At 42.0% G+C, this 16,589-nt stretch overlaps 1 protein-coding gene across 8 annotated transcripts; it reads left to right on the top strand.

Moving 5' to 3' along the window:
* The first annotated feature begins 6,695 nt into the window (after window positions 1-6,695).
* LOC109905643 (arfaptin-2-like) lies at window positions 6,696-16,160 on the top strand. Of its 8 annotated transcripts, none has more exons than XM_020503139.2 (11): window positions 6,718-6,940; window positions 8,170-8,271; window positions 8,431-8,463; window positions 8,881-8,989; window positions 9,436-9,531; window positions 10,673-10,774; window positions 11,344-11,459; window positions 11,822-12,043; window positions 12,357-12,514; window positions 13,963-14,137; window positions 14,236-16,160. In XM_020503139.2, exons 2-11 carry the CDS (start codon window positions 8,179-8,181, stop codon window positions 14,389-14,391), a joined length of 1,260 nt encoding a protein of 419 aa, XP_020358728.1. In that variant the 5' UTR covers window positions 6,718-6,940; window positions 8,170-8,178; the 3' UTR covers window positions 14,392-16,160. The 8 variants fall into 8 exon arrangements, with proteins under 8 accessions (XP_020358732.1, XP_020358728.1, XP_031646602.1 ...); XM_031790742.1 differs by having other exon boundaries at window positions 8,170-8,283; XM_031790743.1 differs by lacking the exon at window positions 8,431-8,463.
* Window positions 16,161-16,589: the final 429 nt, after the last annotated feature.

Here is a 16,589-nt window from a genome sequence, read left to right as displayed (position 1 = left end):
TCTCTCCGGTCTTCTGAATTGCTCCGTCACCACCTCTCTCTCCTCCCTCTCTCTCCTCTCTCTCTCTCTCCTCTCTCGTCTCTCTCTCTCTTCTCTCTCTCTCTCTCTCTCTCTCTCTCCTTCTCCTCTCTCTCTCTCTGTTCTCTCACCCTCTCTCTTCTCTCTCTTCTCTCCCATCCTTCCTCGTCTCACTCTACTACGGAGGGAAACCACTCTCCCCTCTCTCAGCCGGTGCTCTCTCTCTTCCGCTTCGTCTTCATACTACCTCCTTCTCTTCTCTCCTGGCTACAACACAACTCTGTGGTTGCTGCTGCATTGCGACAATAAAACGAACACACACACTCTCTCTCGCTCTCGTCTTCTCTCTCTCCGTGCTCTGATTGCTGCAGTAGGAACATAGAGGTCTGTGTCAGGACGGGTCGCCTGCCAACATCTGGAAGCGCGCTTAATGACCATTAAAACACGAGACGAACCCTTCACTAAAATGTCAGGAGGTAGGAGGACAGGGGGGGGGGGGGGTTGAGGAAGTCTCACGCTCCCCTCACATGCACTCAGGCAGCGGCTCCGTCAGCTCTGTGACATTGGCCTTTGCCAGGGCTCCATACATGAAGCATTTAAATTTAATAGGACCTTGTTCTCTGTTAATGGCTGCCAGTGAAATTGCTTTTCTCCTGTGTGTGGCTTTTTGTGTACAAGGTTAGCCTCAGAGCCATAGAGCCTGATACTGTATTTACAATACAATCATCTAGGGAGACCATTGAGGTGTTCTGACTGTTGACTTTTACATTGAGATTGTGTTCTCAGCCTGGCAATATAAGCATTAGATAAATTCAATTAATAAATCATTTAACAACCAGGACTGTACAGTATATTACTCATAATAACCACTATCATGCAATGTGATAAAAGGACAATTGGGACTATATCAACAATGGACTAATGAAACAAATACCAAAATATACTTTTGGGGTGGAGTTTTCCTTTAACACAGAAATGAACATGATCATAACAAAACACATGATCATAAAAGAAAGGCATTTTGCTCTGCAGTTCTGGGTTTTACAGTGACATGCCAGTACAGCTGAGCATTTCTAGTTTCCTCTGGTCTTGTGCAACTCAGGCCAGGAAGGTAGCTCCTGTCCTGATCTCCTCTCTTCCGCTTGGAGAAAGCAAAACAACTGGTTTATCAATTCAGAGCAGCGAGTCCTTGAGAAGACGACCGGCGAGCGCACCTCTTTGTGGACCGTGAATAATGCTGGAGGTCAAGGGTGAGGTTAGAGGATGTTGAGTCTGTCACTCTCTTCAAACACTAAGTAAAAACATTCTACATGCATTTTTCACTGGCTAACACGGACGGAACTACTGGCTCGCAGGCAGTCGGACCTTCCAAACTCTTCCAAACACTCAACACATGAAATGGTTTTAACATCCAGGTTCAAAACAGCTAGAGGAGAGACATTGTTTCATAGGCTTTTATTTCAGACACTCCCCTCAGGCTCCTGGGTATCTGTTTGTAGGAGCATTGTATACTGTATATTGTAAATCAGGGGTGTCAGATGATCCGGCACAAGGGTGGTTTTTATTAAAAACAATATATACAGTAATTCCTTGGGGGGAGAACAAACTCAAGATACTTTAAAATAACTAAAAACCAAATTGAAACTGTGAAGAAATTATAATGGATCTACATTCATTCAATTACTTGATTGTCCAGCTCACTAATAATCACTAAACAGTCAGGGAGCATCGAAGATTCCAAAAACGATAGATAGAGAACTATTTTTTGCTCATTTTGACAGCAAGGAAATATCACACATTTTCAGGGTGGCCCTCCGGACCTCGTTGAAGACCAAATGCGGTCCCTGGGGTAAAAAGATTTTGACACTCCTGCTGTAAATGCATAGGCCTACTTCTAACTATGCTCTACATATCGAAACACATGATTGCTGATGAGTAGTGTATTTATTCAATGTAAAGTCTATGGCGTCTCTAGGTCCTTTGCTTATCTGCTTCATGTTTTCTCCAATGATAAACATCCTGGACCTGGTATGTAAGGGTATTCTCTCTCAATCAGCATCTCAGTTTAAAGTCTCTGCTGGGCGTTTGCCTTGAAAGATGAGCTTCAGAGAGAGAGAATATGAACAAAGGAGACCTAGTTTGAGTCCCAAATGGCACCCTATTCCCTTTATTGGATATTCCCCTATAGGTCCTGGTCAAAAGTAGTGCACTATATAGGGAATAGTTTGCCGTTTGGGCAGCATACCCAGCTTCTCTCCTCAATTGATATTAATGCATTTCAGTTCTGTAGCTTGTTGCTTTATGATGTTATAGAGATGATAAGAGGTCATGTTCCGGAGGAAGGCACCAGCACCAGCCAACTGTATCATCTACATTCATGAACAGACTGACTCACAGCGCAAAGCATATATGTCCCAAATAGCACCCTATTCCCTATGTAGTGCACTTCTTTTGACCAGGTTGATGGGACTCCGGGCAATAGTAGTGCACTATGCATGGAATAGAGTGCCATTTGGGATGCACTCCTGATAAGTCTCACCGACTGGGACTGGGGTTTATTCTGGGGTCGTTGAGGTGCTCTTGTTTTGTGTACTTTTTTAGGGTTGCTCCGATTTCTCGTCTGCTTGAACAGAATATTTATATCTTCAGGTCATACTGAAGATTTATCAAAGACAAGCGGATCTGTCCCTTGTCAGCAACTAGGCACTTTCTCTATAGTACAGTCTTTTTTTACTATACTTCCAGCATAAACTCCCTTCTACTTGGTCTGTCCTAAATGGCACCTTGTTCCCTTTTGACAAGAGTCCTATGAGCCCTGGTCAAAATAAGTGCACTATATATGGAATAGGGTGCCATTTGGGATGCGTCCTTGCTCCCTTCTCTGTGATAAAAGTAGTTTGTCAAGGTTTTGACACGTTTTGAACAGCTTCTCTCCTGACAAAAAGGTAGTCTTAGAGACCACTAGAAGACAGATTATTCAGTCTTAACACCAGCAGCCATACAGCCATTTCCTGTTATGGGAAGTTCTTGAATTTCTACTGGAATATCTTTGGGTTGGCTAACCCTCAGTCTTGCGTGTGGTGTAGGGCCTGCAGTATTACAAAGCTCCTGACCTGTCCTGTGTCACTTAGTTGGTAGAGCATGGCACTTACGATGCCAATGCTAGGATTGTGAGTTTGATTCTCGCTGGGGACACACTTAAAAAAATATATGCTAATAAGACTGGATAAAAGCATCTGCTAAATGGTATATATTATTCAGATTCTTACACAGTTGAAAACTTGGTTACCTCCATGTACCTTTCCAGGTCGCGCAACGGTAGCCAGAGGCTTCTTCAAACCTCTCTGCTTCTTCTGTTCACATCTGTAAACTTCATGAACTAGAACATTCAACAGTAGGCTATGCCAAAGATGGTTCTGTGGCTATGTTCCAGTCCAGTCATGTAAACCTCACATCCGTGACGGTATCAGATTTAAAAATACAAATTTTCACTGTAATCCCTGTGCTTACAGTGACACCCTCTGGCAAAGTGTGGTACCTTACTTACTACATTATTATTATTTTTAAAATATGACAGAGAATGAGACATCATAGAGTTTAAAAAATAATAATGATAATTTAACCTTTACTTAACTTAAAGGCAAGTCAGTTAAGAACTAATTCTAATTTACAATGACGGCCTACCAAAAGGCAAAAAGGCCTCCTGCGGGGACGGGGCCAGGGATTAACAATTGAAAATAAAATTTAAATATAGGACAAAACACACATCAAGAACATAAAACAAAACAAAAACAGAAACAGAAACATTAGTTATGACAGTATAAGATCATGTGACAATGACACTTATTCCGAAAATAATTTGTTATAATATTGGACTGTAGACAAGCTTTTCTTATTATTTAGTAATTTTAGAGACTCAATTAAAAACCTAAAGTCTATCAAAAACCATTTAAAGCAGTGGGTTGATTTAAAAAAAGTTGGTTTTGTGGATATAAGATTTACCAACCAATCAAAATCATAACATTAGCTATACATTTCAAAGAGTTCAGAGTACTGTTAAACAAGGATATAACATCATTGCATTTAATATCAATAGAATGACAGGTTTTCCTTCATATCTATCCAAAATCGAATCATGTACAAACAACTGTAAAACAAATGTGTCAGCATTTCAGGTTCATCATTGCAGAAGGTAAACTTGTTGTCAATGTCTGTAAACCTTGACACCATCGTGTTGGAGGGATACATGTTGTGTAAAATCTATAGGTCCACCTCTCTAATCTTATTAGAAATACATTTAAAAGGACAAAGCCAAAACTATTTCCATCTTGGTGTGATATTTATTTTGCTATAAAAAATATTATCTTATGTGTTTATTTGTACACTTGGGACTTTTGATATCAAAAACATTAATAAATAGATTAGGTTCTAATCGAAGTGTATCTTGAAAACACATGACCTTTCATTAGCTGGGAAATACTAGAGGGAAAATCATTAACCACCAGGGTTGGGGAGTAACAAATTACATGTAATCCGTTCCATGTAAGGGATTACAAAAACGGTAACTGTAATCCGTTACATTACCAGCAAAAATATTGTAATCAGATTACAGATACTTTTGAAAAACTAGATGATTACTTCGAGCATTACTTTTAAATGATGAAAGGAGGTTTGGGAAAAAAAGGATTTGACACTTCTCTGTTTCTGAATTACATTCAAATCAGCATTGAAAAAAGGCGCAAGTTTAAGTTTGTTCCACCTGTGCGAGTCTGAATACAAGTCAGAGACTTGAGACGTAGAGTAGGTGAACGAATGATCTCCGCATGTGTGGTTCAGACCGTGAAGCATGGAGGAGGTGTGATGGTGTGGAGGTGCTTTGCTGGTGACACTGTTGATGATTTATTTAAAGTTCAAGGCACACTTAACCAGCATGGCTACCACAGCATTCTGCAGCGATAAGCCATCCCATCTGGTTTGTGGAACTATCATTTGTTTTTCAGCAGGACATTGACCCAACACACCTCCAGGCTGTGTAAGGGCTATTTGACCAAGGAGAGTGATGGAGTGCTGCATCATATGACCTGGCCTCCACAATCACCCAACCTCAACCCAATTGAGATGGTTTGGGATGAGTTGGACCACAGAGTGAAGGAAGCAGCCAACAAGTGCTCAGCATATGTGGGAACTCCTTCAAGACTGTTGGAAAAGCATTCCTCGTGAAGCTGGTTGAGAGAATGCCAAGAATGGGCAAAGCTGCCATCAAGGCAAAGGGTGTTTTTATATATATATTTTTGTATTATTTAACATTTATTTAACTAGACAAGTCAGTTAAGAACAAATTATTATTTACAATGACGGCTTACCCCGGCCAAACCCGGTACTTTGAATAATCTAAAATGTATTTATATTTGTTTAACAATTTTTTGGTTACTACATGATTCCATATGTGTTATTTCATAGTTTTGATGTCTTTGCTAATATTCTACAATGTAGAAAATAGTAAAAAAAGAAAAACCCTTGGATGAGTAGGTGTGTCCAAACTTTTGACTGGTACTGTAGATATATAATTTTAAGTCCAAAAATGGGTGTACTGTAGCAACTACAGATTGCCCCTTTAAGTCTATCCAAAGTGTGTGAGTTTGAGCATGTGTCAATTAGGCATATGGATTAAAAAAAATTATCAGCATGAATTAGATTGAGCAATAAAAGCCTCCCTTTTATTTCATAGGCTGGGACCCGCACTATGCAGCTGTTGCAAGAGCTCATTTTTCACTGGCTGTCCACTGGTTTCAAAAACAATGATTGATAGGCAGTCTAAACTTCTTGAGTTGAACCATTATTGTGTTCAAATACACATTTAGATTTGTGAACATCCATCCACAACAACCACAATCCGTAAGGCGCAAATAGCTAAATGAGAGAGTAGTAGTGTGATTCACATCAATGCGCTATGTAGATATCAATAATAAGCGATATCCGTATCGACGTAGATACTGATGTCATCCTTACCTCCAAGCTTTATTCAAATGTGATTATTTTTGGATGCAGCAGTCGCACCATTGGAATACATAGCTTGGACTGTAGCCTACAAAAGCGTATTCCTGCTCTTTTTCCTCGATCAATCAAAAACACTTTGGTGTGTCATCATATTTGTCTCTGATTTATGGTCAGACTCGCTCACGTTGAACATCTTTAAAATAGCGAATGTTTTCAATGCTGATTTGAATGTCATTGAGAAAACAGAGACGTGTCAAACATTTTGTTTTCGCAAACATCCTTTCTGAATTAAAAAATAACCCTCGAAATAATAATTTCGTTTTTCAAAAGTATCTGTTATCTGATTACAATATTATAGCTGGTAATGTAACAGATTACAGTTACAGTTTTTGTAATCCTTTACATGTAACGGATTACTCCCCAACCCTGCTGAGAACCATAAAGATGCTGGAGTTCAACCATTTAATCGTAAAACTATTATTCATATCCACAAAATCCAATAACTCAAAACCTCCTTCTGCCCTAGTTGCAGAGAGAACTTCATTTTTAAGGTGGTGATGTTTGTTTTTCCACACAAACCAAACAATCCAAATCACTAAATGGTTGAGGGCAGAAGGGAGTTGATGTCGTCAGCTGTTCGACGTGGCGACTTGACGTAGCGACTTGACGTAGCGTTACGTGTAGCGCCAGAGGAAGGAAGGAGAGAGGGACTGGGCTTCAGGGATTTTATCTGCATACTGTGTCCGGTTCTACCGGGGGATGCTAACGGAATAACGACCACAGTCATGCGTTCATCAACATACGAAAAATAAACATTGCAACGGTGTCATTCCGTTCATAATAGTAATATTTGATGAAATACCGTGTGGAATAAGCAGCTATATTTTACATTTTGGGAGATTTGACTACTGCACCTACACAGCAGGTAACGTTAGCTAGCTAACTGTGATCATCATAATTTTCAGCAGCACCACCAGTTTAGCCAGCTGGCTAGAGACGCAAGGTTGGAGCTAGCTAGCTATGTGTTGTATTGCTGGGACTAACAAGCTAACTAGATACAATACGAATGATGATCACGAATAGCTAGCTATGGCTGCTATAATGTGTTGTGAAATGTGATTGCTTGTTGTGAGAGCAGGTTATCGTTGCTTTCAGCACTGTAACTGTACCAGTGGACAGATCAGCCAGCTGGCTAAGGAATATGGATACTGCATATTTACATATCACAGCTGGCTAAGGAATATGGACACTGCATATTTACATATCACAGCTGGCTAAGGAATATGGACACTGCATATTTACATATCACAGCTGGCTAAGGAATATGGATACTGCATATTTACATATCACAGCTGGCTAAGGAATATGGACACTGCATATTTACATATCACAGCTGGCTAAGGAATATGGATACTGCATATTTACATATCACAGCTGGCTAAGGAATATGGATACTGCATATTTACATATCACAGCTGGCTAAGGAATATGGATACTGCATATTTACATATCACAGCTGGCTAAGGAATATGGATACTGCATATTTACATATCACAGCTGGCTAAGGAATATGGATACTGCATATTTACATATCACAGCTGGCTAAGGAATATGGATACTGCATATTTACATATCACAGCTGGCTAAGGAATATGGATACTGCATATTTACATATCACAGCTGGCTAAGGAATATGGACACTGCATATTTACATATCACAGCTGGCTAAGGAATATGGACACTGCATATTTACATATCACAGCTGGCTAAGGAATATGGACACTGCATATTTACATATCACAGCTGGCTAAGGAATATGGACACTGCATATTTACATATCACAGCTGGCTAAGGAATATGGACACTGCATATTTACATATCACAGCTGGCTAAGGAATATGGACACTGCATATTTACATATCACAGCTGGCTAAGGAATATGGACACTGCATATTTACATATCACAGCTGGCTAGGCTGGATATTATCCTGAATTAGGCAGATTTTAATCATATTTACATTGAAACCATTCCTATCATTAATGTGAAAAGCTCAGTGTGTGATGATTGTGCTCTTTCTCTCTTCATCACCTCTCTTTCTCCATCTCTCCATCTCCCATCTCTTTGTCTCTCTCCCAATGCTCTCTCTCCTGCAGACGACCACCATGGCAGACAGTTTTATGGGCAAGGCGGCTACCATGGAGATTCCTATCAACAGCAATGGAGAGACCCTGGCCGAGGATGACAGTTTGGAGCAGGTGGGTCATATGGTCTGTGTCCCATGGGAATAGGGTGCCATTTGGAATACAGTTACTATGTACACTATTTATATGTATACTGTGTGTGGGTACCTCTCATTACATCAACTATTTGTTTATGTATTTTATTGTACTGTATTATGTCTCACTTCTGTGCAGGCTGCAAAGATTCAGTGGACCTTAGATGAGAAGGTAGGGATATGCAGTAGAAGGGATGAGAGAGAGTGAGTCACGTCGTGGTTGGAGAACTGTAGATTTAGATGTAGTGTACATGTTAACATGGACGACTTTCAGACTAACCACAATAAACCTTCATCAATAGGTTTTCTCCTAATTGTTTTTCACCTAATCTACTGAACCATTTTCATGTGTGTGAGTGTCTGTGTACAACAAAGATTAGGCCTATATGGAAGGTCTTCGTCAGATTGACAATATACTCTACAGGAGCGTTACGCATTAGTCAGTCCCTCCAGGATTCGCATTTGTTTTTTGGCGCAGCAAAATCAAGTGTTTTTGGCCGCAAATATCATAATTCTCTGCAAAATCTGTGAGGGACTGATTAGAGTTAGGCTATATCTATTCCATTGATGTGTTGTGGCTTCACCTTAGGACCTGCAGCAGGTGATGGTGTCTGGTCCCAACCTGAATGAGACCAGCATCGTGTCTGGAGGCTATGGAGGACCTGCAGGGGGCATCATACCCACCTCCTCCATCAAAGGTACACACAGCTCTACTGCTCTCACTAGCTCCATTAAAGGTACAGACAGCTCTCTCTCGCTCCGTACTGCTCTCATTGCTTTGCATTACTGGAATGTCCACTTAATTATGTCCACTTAGGCCTTATTAAATCAATGAATAGACTAGTGCCGTAAGCAATGTCTGTGCTGCTTGCTTGGTTTGTTAGCATTAAGAATGGTGAAGACTACATTTTCAACTGCCCCAAAGTGGTTTGACCTGATGGAATTCAATTCAGTTTTTTGTTTATTTTAGGAGGTTGCCTGCATGCTGTTCTGCATCAGTGACTCTATTTTGACCTAACCTTCTTTCTGATCTTTCAGGAGTCTATGAGTAGCAAACAGTCTCTCTACTGTATTGGCTATTTTGATTTTAAGATCTACTTCTTACTCTCTGTTACTGACTATCTTAACCAACCCTGTCCTCCAGGCCCCGCTATCCACTTCAACCCTCAGTATGTGGACAGGAGACGTCCCCCTGCCCCTAACTGTGCCCTTGTCCCTGGAGCCGAACCTCAGCCCACAGGTGGCTTTACACTGAGCTCAATAGTTTTTTGTGAAGTCACACAAAGTATCTGCGCATGTGTACAGGTTCGTTTCATGCTGTTCACAGCGTGGAGGCCACGGCACCAAGACAGCGGAGAAGTTGAGCCTCGAGCTTCAACACTCTTAGTTGTTGTGGAAAGTGACCCTCTGTGCTGTTTACTCTCTGCATCTACGTCATATTGCTGAGTCTGCCTGTTTACACTTTCAAGGGTGTTTTCATTAGTTACTCTTTCATTCTGTGGGAGAATGAGCCCTGCCTGTAGCCTGGGTTGCTGTTTAACCCCAGACACTGTTGAAGTCCCTCACTTCAAGAACACTGTGTACCTGTTGTCTACAGATGTCACGGGAAAGAAGGGCATGCTGCTGTATTGTCTAATGCATACTGAATGCATGTCGGTGGATGTCAACTAAAAAACTGGATATGTTTACTAACCTGATTGACTTCATTGCAGAGCTGTTTGATTTACTGTGTTATGTTTGCGTGAATGTTTCTAATGATGACAACTGCATCCCAAATGGATAGGGCACTACTTTTGACCAGAGCCCTATGGCTCCCCCATAGGGAATAGGGTGCCATTTTGGATGCATCCTATGTATGCAAATGTAACATGAAGTGGTTAACGAATGAAATATATGAGGTTCATTAAATCATGACATGTGCATAATTTCATACTTTACTACTACTTATGTTCTCAACATGTTCATATTTCATACTTTACTACTACTTATGTTCTCAACATGTTCATATTTCATACTTTACTACTACTTATGTTCTCAACATGTTCATATTTCATACTTTACTACTACTTATGTTCTCAACATGTTCATATTTCATACTTTACTACTACTTATGTTCTCAACATGTTCATATTTCATACTTTACTACTACTTATGTTCTCAACATGTTCATATTTCATACTTTACTACTACTTATGTTCTCAACATGTTCATATTTCATATTTTTCTCCATCTGCTTTTTTATTCTGTTGTTTTTTTGACATGGAAAACCTGTGAGACTCACTATCACATCCTCTCTAACACCTTCACCAACCTTCATCTATTCTTTCCATCTCATATATCGCATCTCCCCCCCCCCCCCCCCCCCCCCATGTCCATTCCAGACCTGCGAATGAAGTCCAGGGCACAGGGTGTAGGTTTGGTCCCCAGCCAGTCAGCAGCCAGCAGGATAGCCAACCAGAACCAGACCGACCAGCCATTCACAGGTACCAGAGGAGTAGGGTTGCAAAATTCCAGGTTCACCAAAATTCCCAGGTTTTCTGGAAATCCTGGCCGGAAGATTTCCAGAATTGGAAGGTAATTCCAGAATAACTATAAGCACTACATTTTGAATTCTGCAACCAGGGTTTCTGGAAAACGTGGACATTTTACCTGGGAATGCTACTGGAACTTTCCAGCCCTACACTGGACCCATACAGCACCACCCTCCTTTACTCCACTTCACCTTGTTCACTCATTCATTTCATTCACTCTCAACCGATCACTCAATCACTGTAATACTATTTGTCTCGAAGACATACTTGGTACATGAAATGAATATTTCAGGTCTTTGCTTTGAGGAGTAGTGATGAGGAGAGTGCCCAAGGAAACACTGATCTGCCTTTCTGTGTATCGCAGCGCTACTGACTGAAGCTGGTTTTGTGACATTGTTCATAATAAATGAGATGAAAGGTCCATCTTATTTACTATAGACTTTATCAACTAGGTCTCAGCATCTAACCCCTTTAAGGAATCCTCTAAGAGTGAGAAGGTTATGTATTATCCTTTGTGTCAGGGTCGGGGATGCACCACAGTAACAGCAACCAGAACATGTCAGTGGAGGAGGCTAACCGTGGTGTGGCTGTGGAGAAACTAGACAGCGTTAAGAAGTGGGGCATCAACACCTACAAGGTACAGAACAGAACCTTTCTCCTGGGGAAAATGTGTTGAAGCCATCCTTCATTGAAACCTCACTGTGTTCTATGGGTGTGATTGCGACAGCACTGGTATGATCAGTTGTCTTCATACAAGACTGGGAATAATTTCCTCCTTGGAAAGCAAGTAACTCTTCTATTGAGTTCTATTCTGATCACATCCCTCCATGTCGTCTTTATCCCAGTGTGCCAAGCAGATGTTCTCATCTCCTGTTCTCTCCTTTATCCTAATCACATCTCTTCCTCTCCATCTTTACACCAGTGTACCAAGCAGATGTTCTCATCTCCTGTTCTCTCCTTTATCCTAATCACATCTCTTCCTCTCCATCTTTACACCAGTGTACCAAGCAGATGTTCTCTGAGCGGTTCGGCCGTGGTTCTCGGACGGTGGACCTGGAGCTGGAGGCCCAGATAGACGTGCTCAGGGACACCAAGAGGAAGTACGAGTCTGTCCTGAGACTGACCAGCGCCCTGACCAGCCACTTCTACAACCTGGTCCAGACCCAGCAGGCCCTGGGGGACACCTTTGCGGACCTCAGCCAGAAATCACCTGAACTACGGGTAAGAAAGACCTCTAACTCCTGACTCCTGACCTTAACCCGTAGACCTCAGCCCAGCCAGAAATCAGCTGAACTACGGGTAAGAAAGACCTCTAACTCCTGACGTCTGACCTTAAACCAGAAGCCAGAAATCAGCTGCAGATGGCACACTATGTGAAATTGGCCTCCAGAAATGTGGCCTGAAAATCCAGGCTGTAAATTTTGGTTGGAAACAAAGCCTGTCAGTTTCACTTTGGAATCCAGGCTACCTTACTGACTGTTCCTCTATACAATATATTTATTGAGGATGTAAACGCAAGTGTTTGTGTCCACAGGATGAGTTTGGCTACAACGCGGAGACCCAGAAGTTGTTGTGTAGGAATGGGGATGCTCTTCTTGGAGCCATCAACTTTTTTGTGTCCAGCATCAATACACTGGTCAACAAGACAATGGAGGACACACTGATGACCATCAAACTGTACGAGGCTGCAAGGTAACAACGAAGATGGGGAAGGTTAAAAAGATGCGGGGCGGCCTCCCGAGTGGCGCCGTGGTCTAAGGCACTGCATCGCAGTCCTAGCTGTGCCACTAGAGAATCTGAGTTCGAATCCAGGCTCTGTCGCAACCGGCCGCGACCGGGACACCCATGGGGCGGTGCACGATTGGCCCAGCGTCACCCGGGTTAGGGGAGGGTTTGGCCGGCAGGGATATCCTTGTCCCATCGCACGCTAGCGACTCCTGTGGCAGGCTGGGCGTAAGGCACGCTGACACAGTCGCCAGGTGTACGGTGTTTCCTACGACACATTGGTGCGGCTGGCTTCCGGGTCAAGTGGGCATTGTGTCAAGAAGCAGTGCGGCTTGGCTGGGTTGTGTTTCGGAGGACGCACGGCTCTCGTCCTTCGCCTCTCCCGAGTCCGTACAGGAGTTGCAGCGATGAGACAAGACTGTAACTACCAATTGGATACCATGAAATTGGGGAGAAAAAAGGGTCAAACATAATAAAGAAATAAAGGTGCAGGGCCTAGAGATTCTGTAGTAGTTTCCTCCTTATAACAGTTTCAAATGATCATACTGACAAATTATGAGGTTTACAGTCTTTTTTTTACAGAGATCTGTGCTCCTTTACACTATGAAAATGTGGCCCTATATCTATGATTGCCAGAGACATTATATAGAGTGTGTTTGACATGACATCATAGTTCTGCAGATTGTGTTCTTCATTTCACCTGTCAAATTATTTTACATTATGAAGCTTACTGCAGTTCCCCAGAACAGTTAAGCCAGTCACGTGTCTGTTTATAAATAGCACAACGGGAGACAGCAGGAGCTGGTGAGTTGATAGCGTTCTTTATCTATCGGAGAGTCTCCGTTGTGCGGTGCACATGAGGTGATGAAGTTACACTTGTATGCAATTCACTATTAAATGTTTGCCATCAGTCATCGTATAACGGCTTTCTGCCGTGTTTGAGACGTCAAAGAGCTCTGGATGGGTTGTCTGTACAGCTGCCGTTTGATCCCTGTGCTTCCTACTAGCGTTTCCCCCCTCCGTTCTTCTCCCCTCTGCTCCATGTACACATGCTGCTCTTCCTTCAGAAAAGCATGCATCACAACTTTAGTCATTTGCACAATTTCTCTCGTTCACCTTTACTTGTAAATGTCCACACTCACTGAAAATGACATTCGGTAGCAACTAGCTATACTTGTATAACTTTATGAGCGGGATTTGCCTCTCTGCAATTCATTTGTTTTTGCTCCTTAGCATTTAGCTAACAGCATCTGTGTGATGTTAGTTTTTTGTTTGTTTTGTTGTGTTTTTAGTTCCCCCCCTGTGTACTATGCTGGTAATACCATAAACACGGGATGGCAGAAGAACTAACGGTATGGCTGGATACTGCCCAAGCCTATTTCTTTACGCTGCCTCTCCTCCCCTCTCTCTCCCAGGCTGGAGTTTGATGCGTACAGGGCCGACCTGGAGGAGTTGAGTCTGGGTCCTCGTGATGCTGCCACCATGGTGCGTATAGAGGTGTCCCAGCAGCAGTACCAGGTGCAGAGAGACAAGTACGAACGGCTGCGCTCAGACGTCACCATCAAACTCAAGTTCCTGGAAGAGAACAAGGTAGGTTAGTTAGTTAGTTAGTTATGGGTTAGTTAGTTATTTGGTTAGTTAGTTTACAATAATGCTACATCACGCTCTCTCTTTTTCTGTGTGTGTAGGTGAAGGTTATGCACAAGCAGCTGTTGCTCTTCCATAATGCTATCTCAGCCTACTTCGCTGGGAACCAGCAGCAGTTGGAACAGACACTGAGACAGTTCAACGTCAAGTTAAAGCCCCCAGGGTCAGACAAGCCCTCCTGGCTGGAGGAGAGCTAGAGTGATCAGCTCCCAGTCTCCTGGGCTTGTATGTATCAAGCATCTCAGACTACTAGTACTGATCTAGGATCAGTTTTGCCTTTTAGATAATTATGAATCAGATTATATGGATAGGCAGGACTTAATCCTAGATCAGCACTCCTACTCTGAGATGCTTGATACATTTGGCCCCAGGTCTCAGTCAGGTCTCTGGTATATTAGGGACACAGATGGAGAGACACACTGGGGTTGGAAGAAACAAGAGGAATGGATGGATGAGTAGACGGATGAACAGATATATGAAACCAACTCCAACTGTATATACAAACCAGAGATGGGACAAGTAGAGACTAGTGATGATCATACTAAGGGGAAAAGAACACAGTTCTTACATTTAGTTTTGCCAATACATTGCTCATTCGTTTATAGAATGTCTATTTCATGTTGATTTGTTGTGTTAATAATTATTCTCAACAGAGCGTCATTATGTTGTTGCTATGTAGCGTAACTTTTAATTTATCATACTTTGAGAAGTTATTCTAAGATTATAGTTTACACATAAATGTAATCATTATTTTCAAATTGTTTTCGCTCTTTTGTAAAGCGTTATGTAAAGCATTCCAGACGTCATAATTTGAAAGGTCTGTAAACTGTTTACATATGTAGAGGATATTAAGAATAGGCTATGTATCTGGACCAGTTACATTGTTTGTACCTGGTGACGATTAGAGGTATATTTATTAATGAGAAAAGGGAGAAAGAAGCCTATAGTCTGTGGTATACTATTGATGACAGAAGTTATGGGGGCAATCTTGGATTTGTAAAAACAAAAAGCAGTCAACAATCAATGGCTATATATTATGAATTTGTACCAATCCCAGATTGCCCCTTTGTCTAACAATAATTTTGAGGACAGGAAATACAACTATTGTATTGACAATAATCTCCCTCTGATTAATCCTGCATATCATTTAATTACACATGTATTGTCTTTAACATATCCAATATCTCAATAATCAAATAGAGTTAACATTTGTTCAGAAAAATACCTAGACTTGGGCCTCCCGAGTGGCACTGCATCGCAGTGCTTGAGGTGTCACTACAGACCCAGGTTCGTTCCCAGGGCTGTGTCACAACCGGCCGTGACCAGGAGACCCATAGGGCGGCGCGCAATTGTCCTAGCATCGTCCGGGTTAGAGGAGGGTTTGGCCGGCACCAATGTCTGTCTCATCTCGCACTAGCGACTCCTGTGGTGGGCCGGGCACAGTGCACGCTGACACGGTTGCCAGGTGCACGGTGTTTCCTCCGACACATTGGTGCGGCTGTGTTCCGGGTTAAGTGGGCATTGGGTCAAGAAGCAGTGCGGCTTGGTTGGGTTGTGTTTCGGCAGACACACGGCTCTCGATCCTTCGCCTCTCCCGAGTCCGTTGGGGAGTTGCAGCGATGAGACGAGATCGCAATTGGATGTCACGAAACTGATTCCATTCAAATGTATATGTTCTTGTTATGTTTTTCTTTTGTTTTCTCTCACATTTCCACATCAATGTTGTCTTGTTTTAAAACAGATATGGACCTGGTGTACAGTATATTAAATGGTGGTTTACAGTATATGGTTTGATATTTCCATAGAGACTTGATGTTTCCCCACAGAAGCTGTACAGTAATAACAATCCGTCCACCTGCTGTCCACTGAATATGTTGTTGTAGTCATCATCTGTATAAGTACTGTACCATATTGTGTTCATACATTACATGGCAATACAATCCAAAACATGGCTGAAAAATGATTGGTACTTCCATCTGTGATTGTCTTCTTTACTGTTAATCAGGCAACGGTCCAGGCGTGTGTCCCGGATGGCACCTTATTGCCTAAGAAACACACTATGTTTAAGTAGTGCACTATATAGGGAATAGGCAAGTTCTGCCAACCCTGCTGTAAGGGTTAAGATCAAGCTGAGTTTTATCTGATTTGCATTTGGTGAAGTCAGAGTGAGAGCTGATAACTGTCTGGTCTATTAAACCGCTTGTGAAGTTATAGATCTTTCATCAGTCTGTGGACAAACCTACTGTAACTCTTCCACCAGGTAGATGAGGACAGTAGACAATATTTGACACACAGAAAAACCCAAGATTCAAAATGTAAATGACTTTTTAATTGCAAGAATCCCAATCCAACTGCTACAATGGTCAATTTCACTATAAATATGTCGTTTTTCATT

This window comes from Oncorhynchus kisutch, linkage group LG15 (genome assembly GCF_002021735.2).
Source record: "Oncorhynchus kisutch isolate 150728-3 linkage group LG15, Okis_V2, whole genome shotgun sequence".
NCBI lineage: Eukaryota > Metazoa > Chordata > Actinopteri > Salmoniformes > Salmonidae > Oncorhynchus > Oncorhynchus kisutch.
Note: the sequence above shows the minus strand (reverse complement) of the source record. Positions and strands in the feature narration are given on the sequence as shown.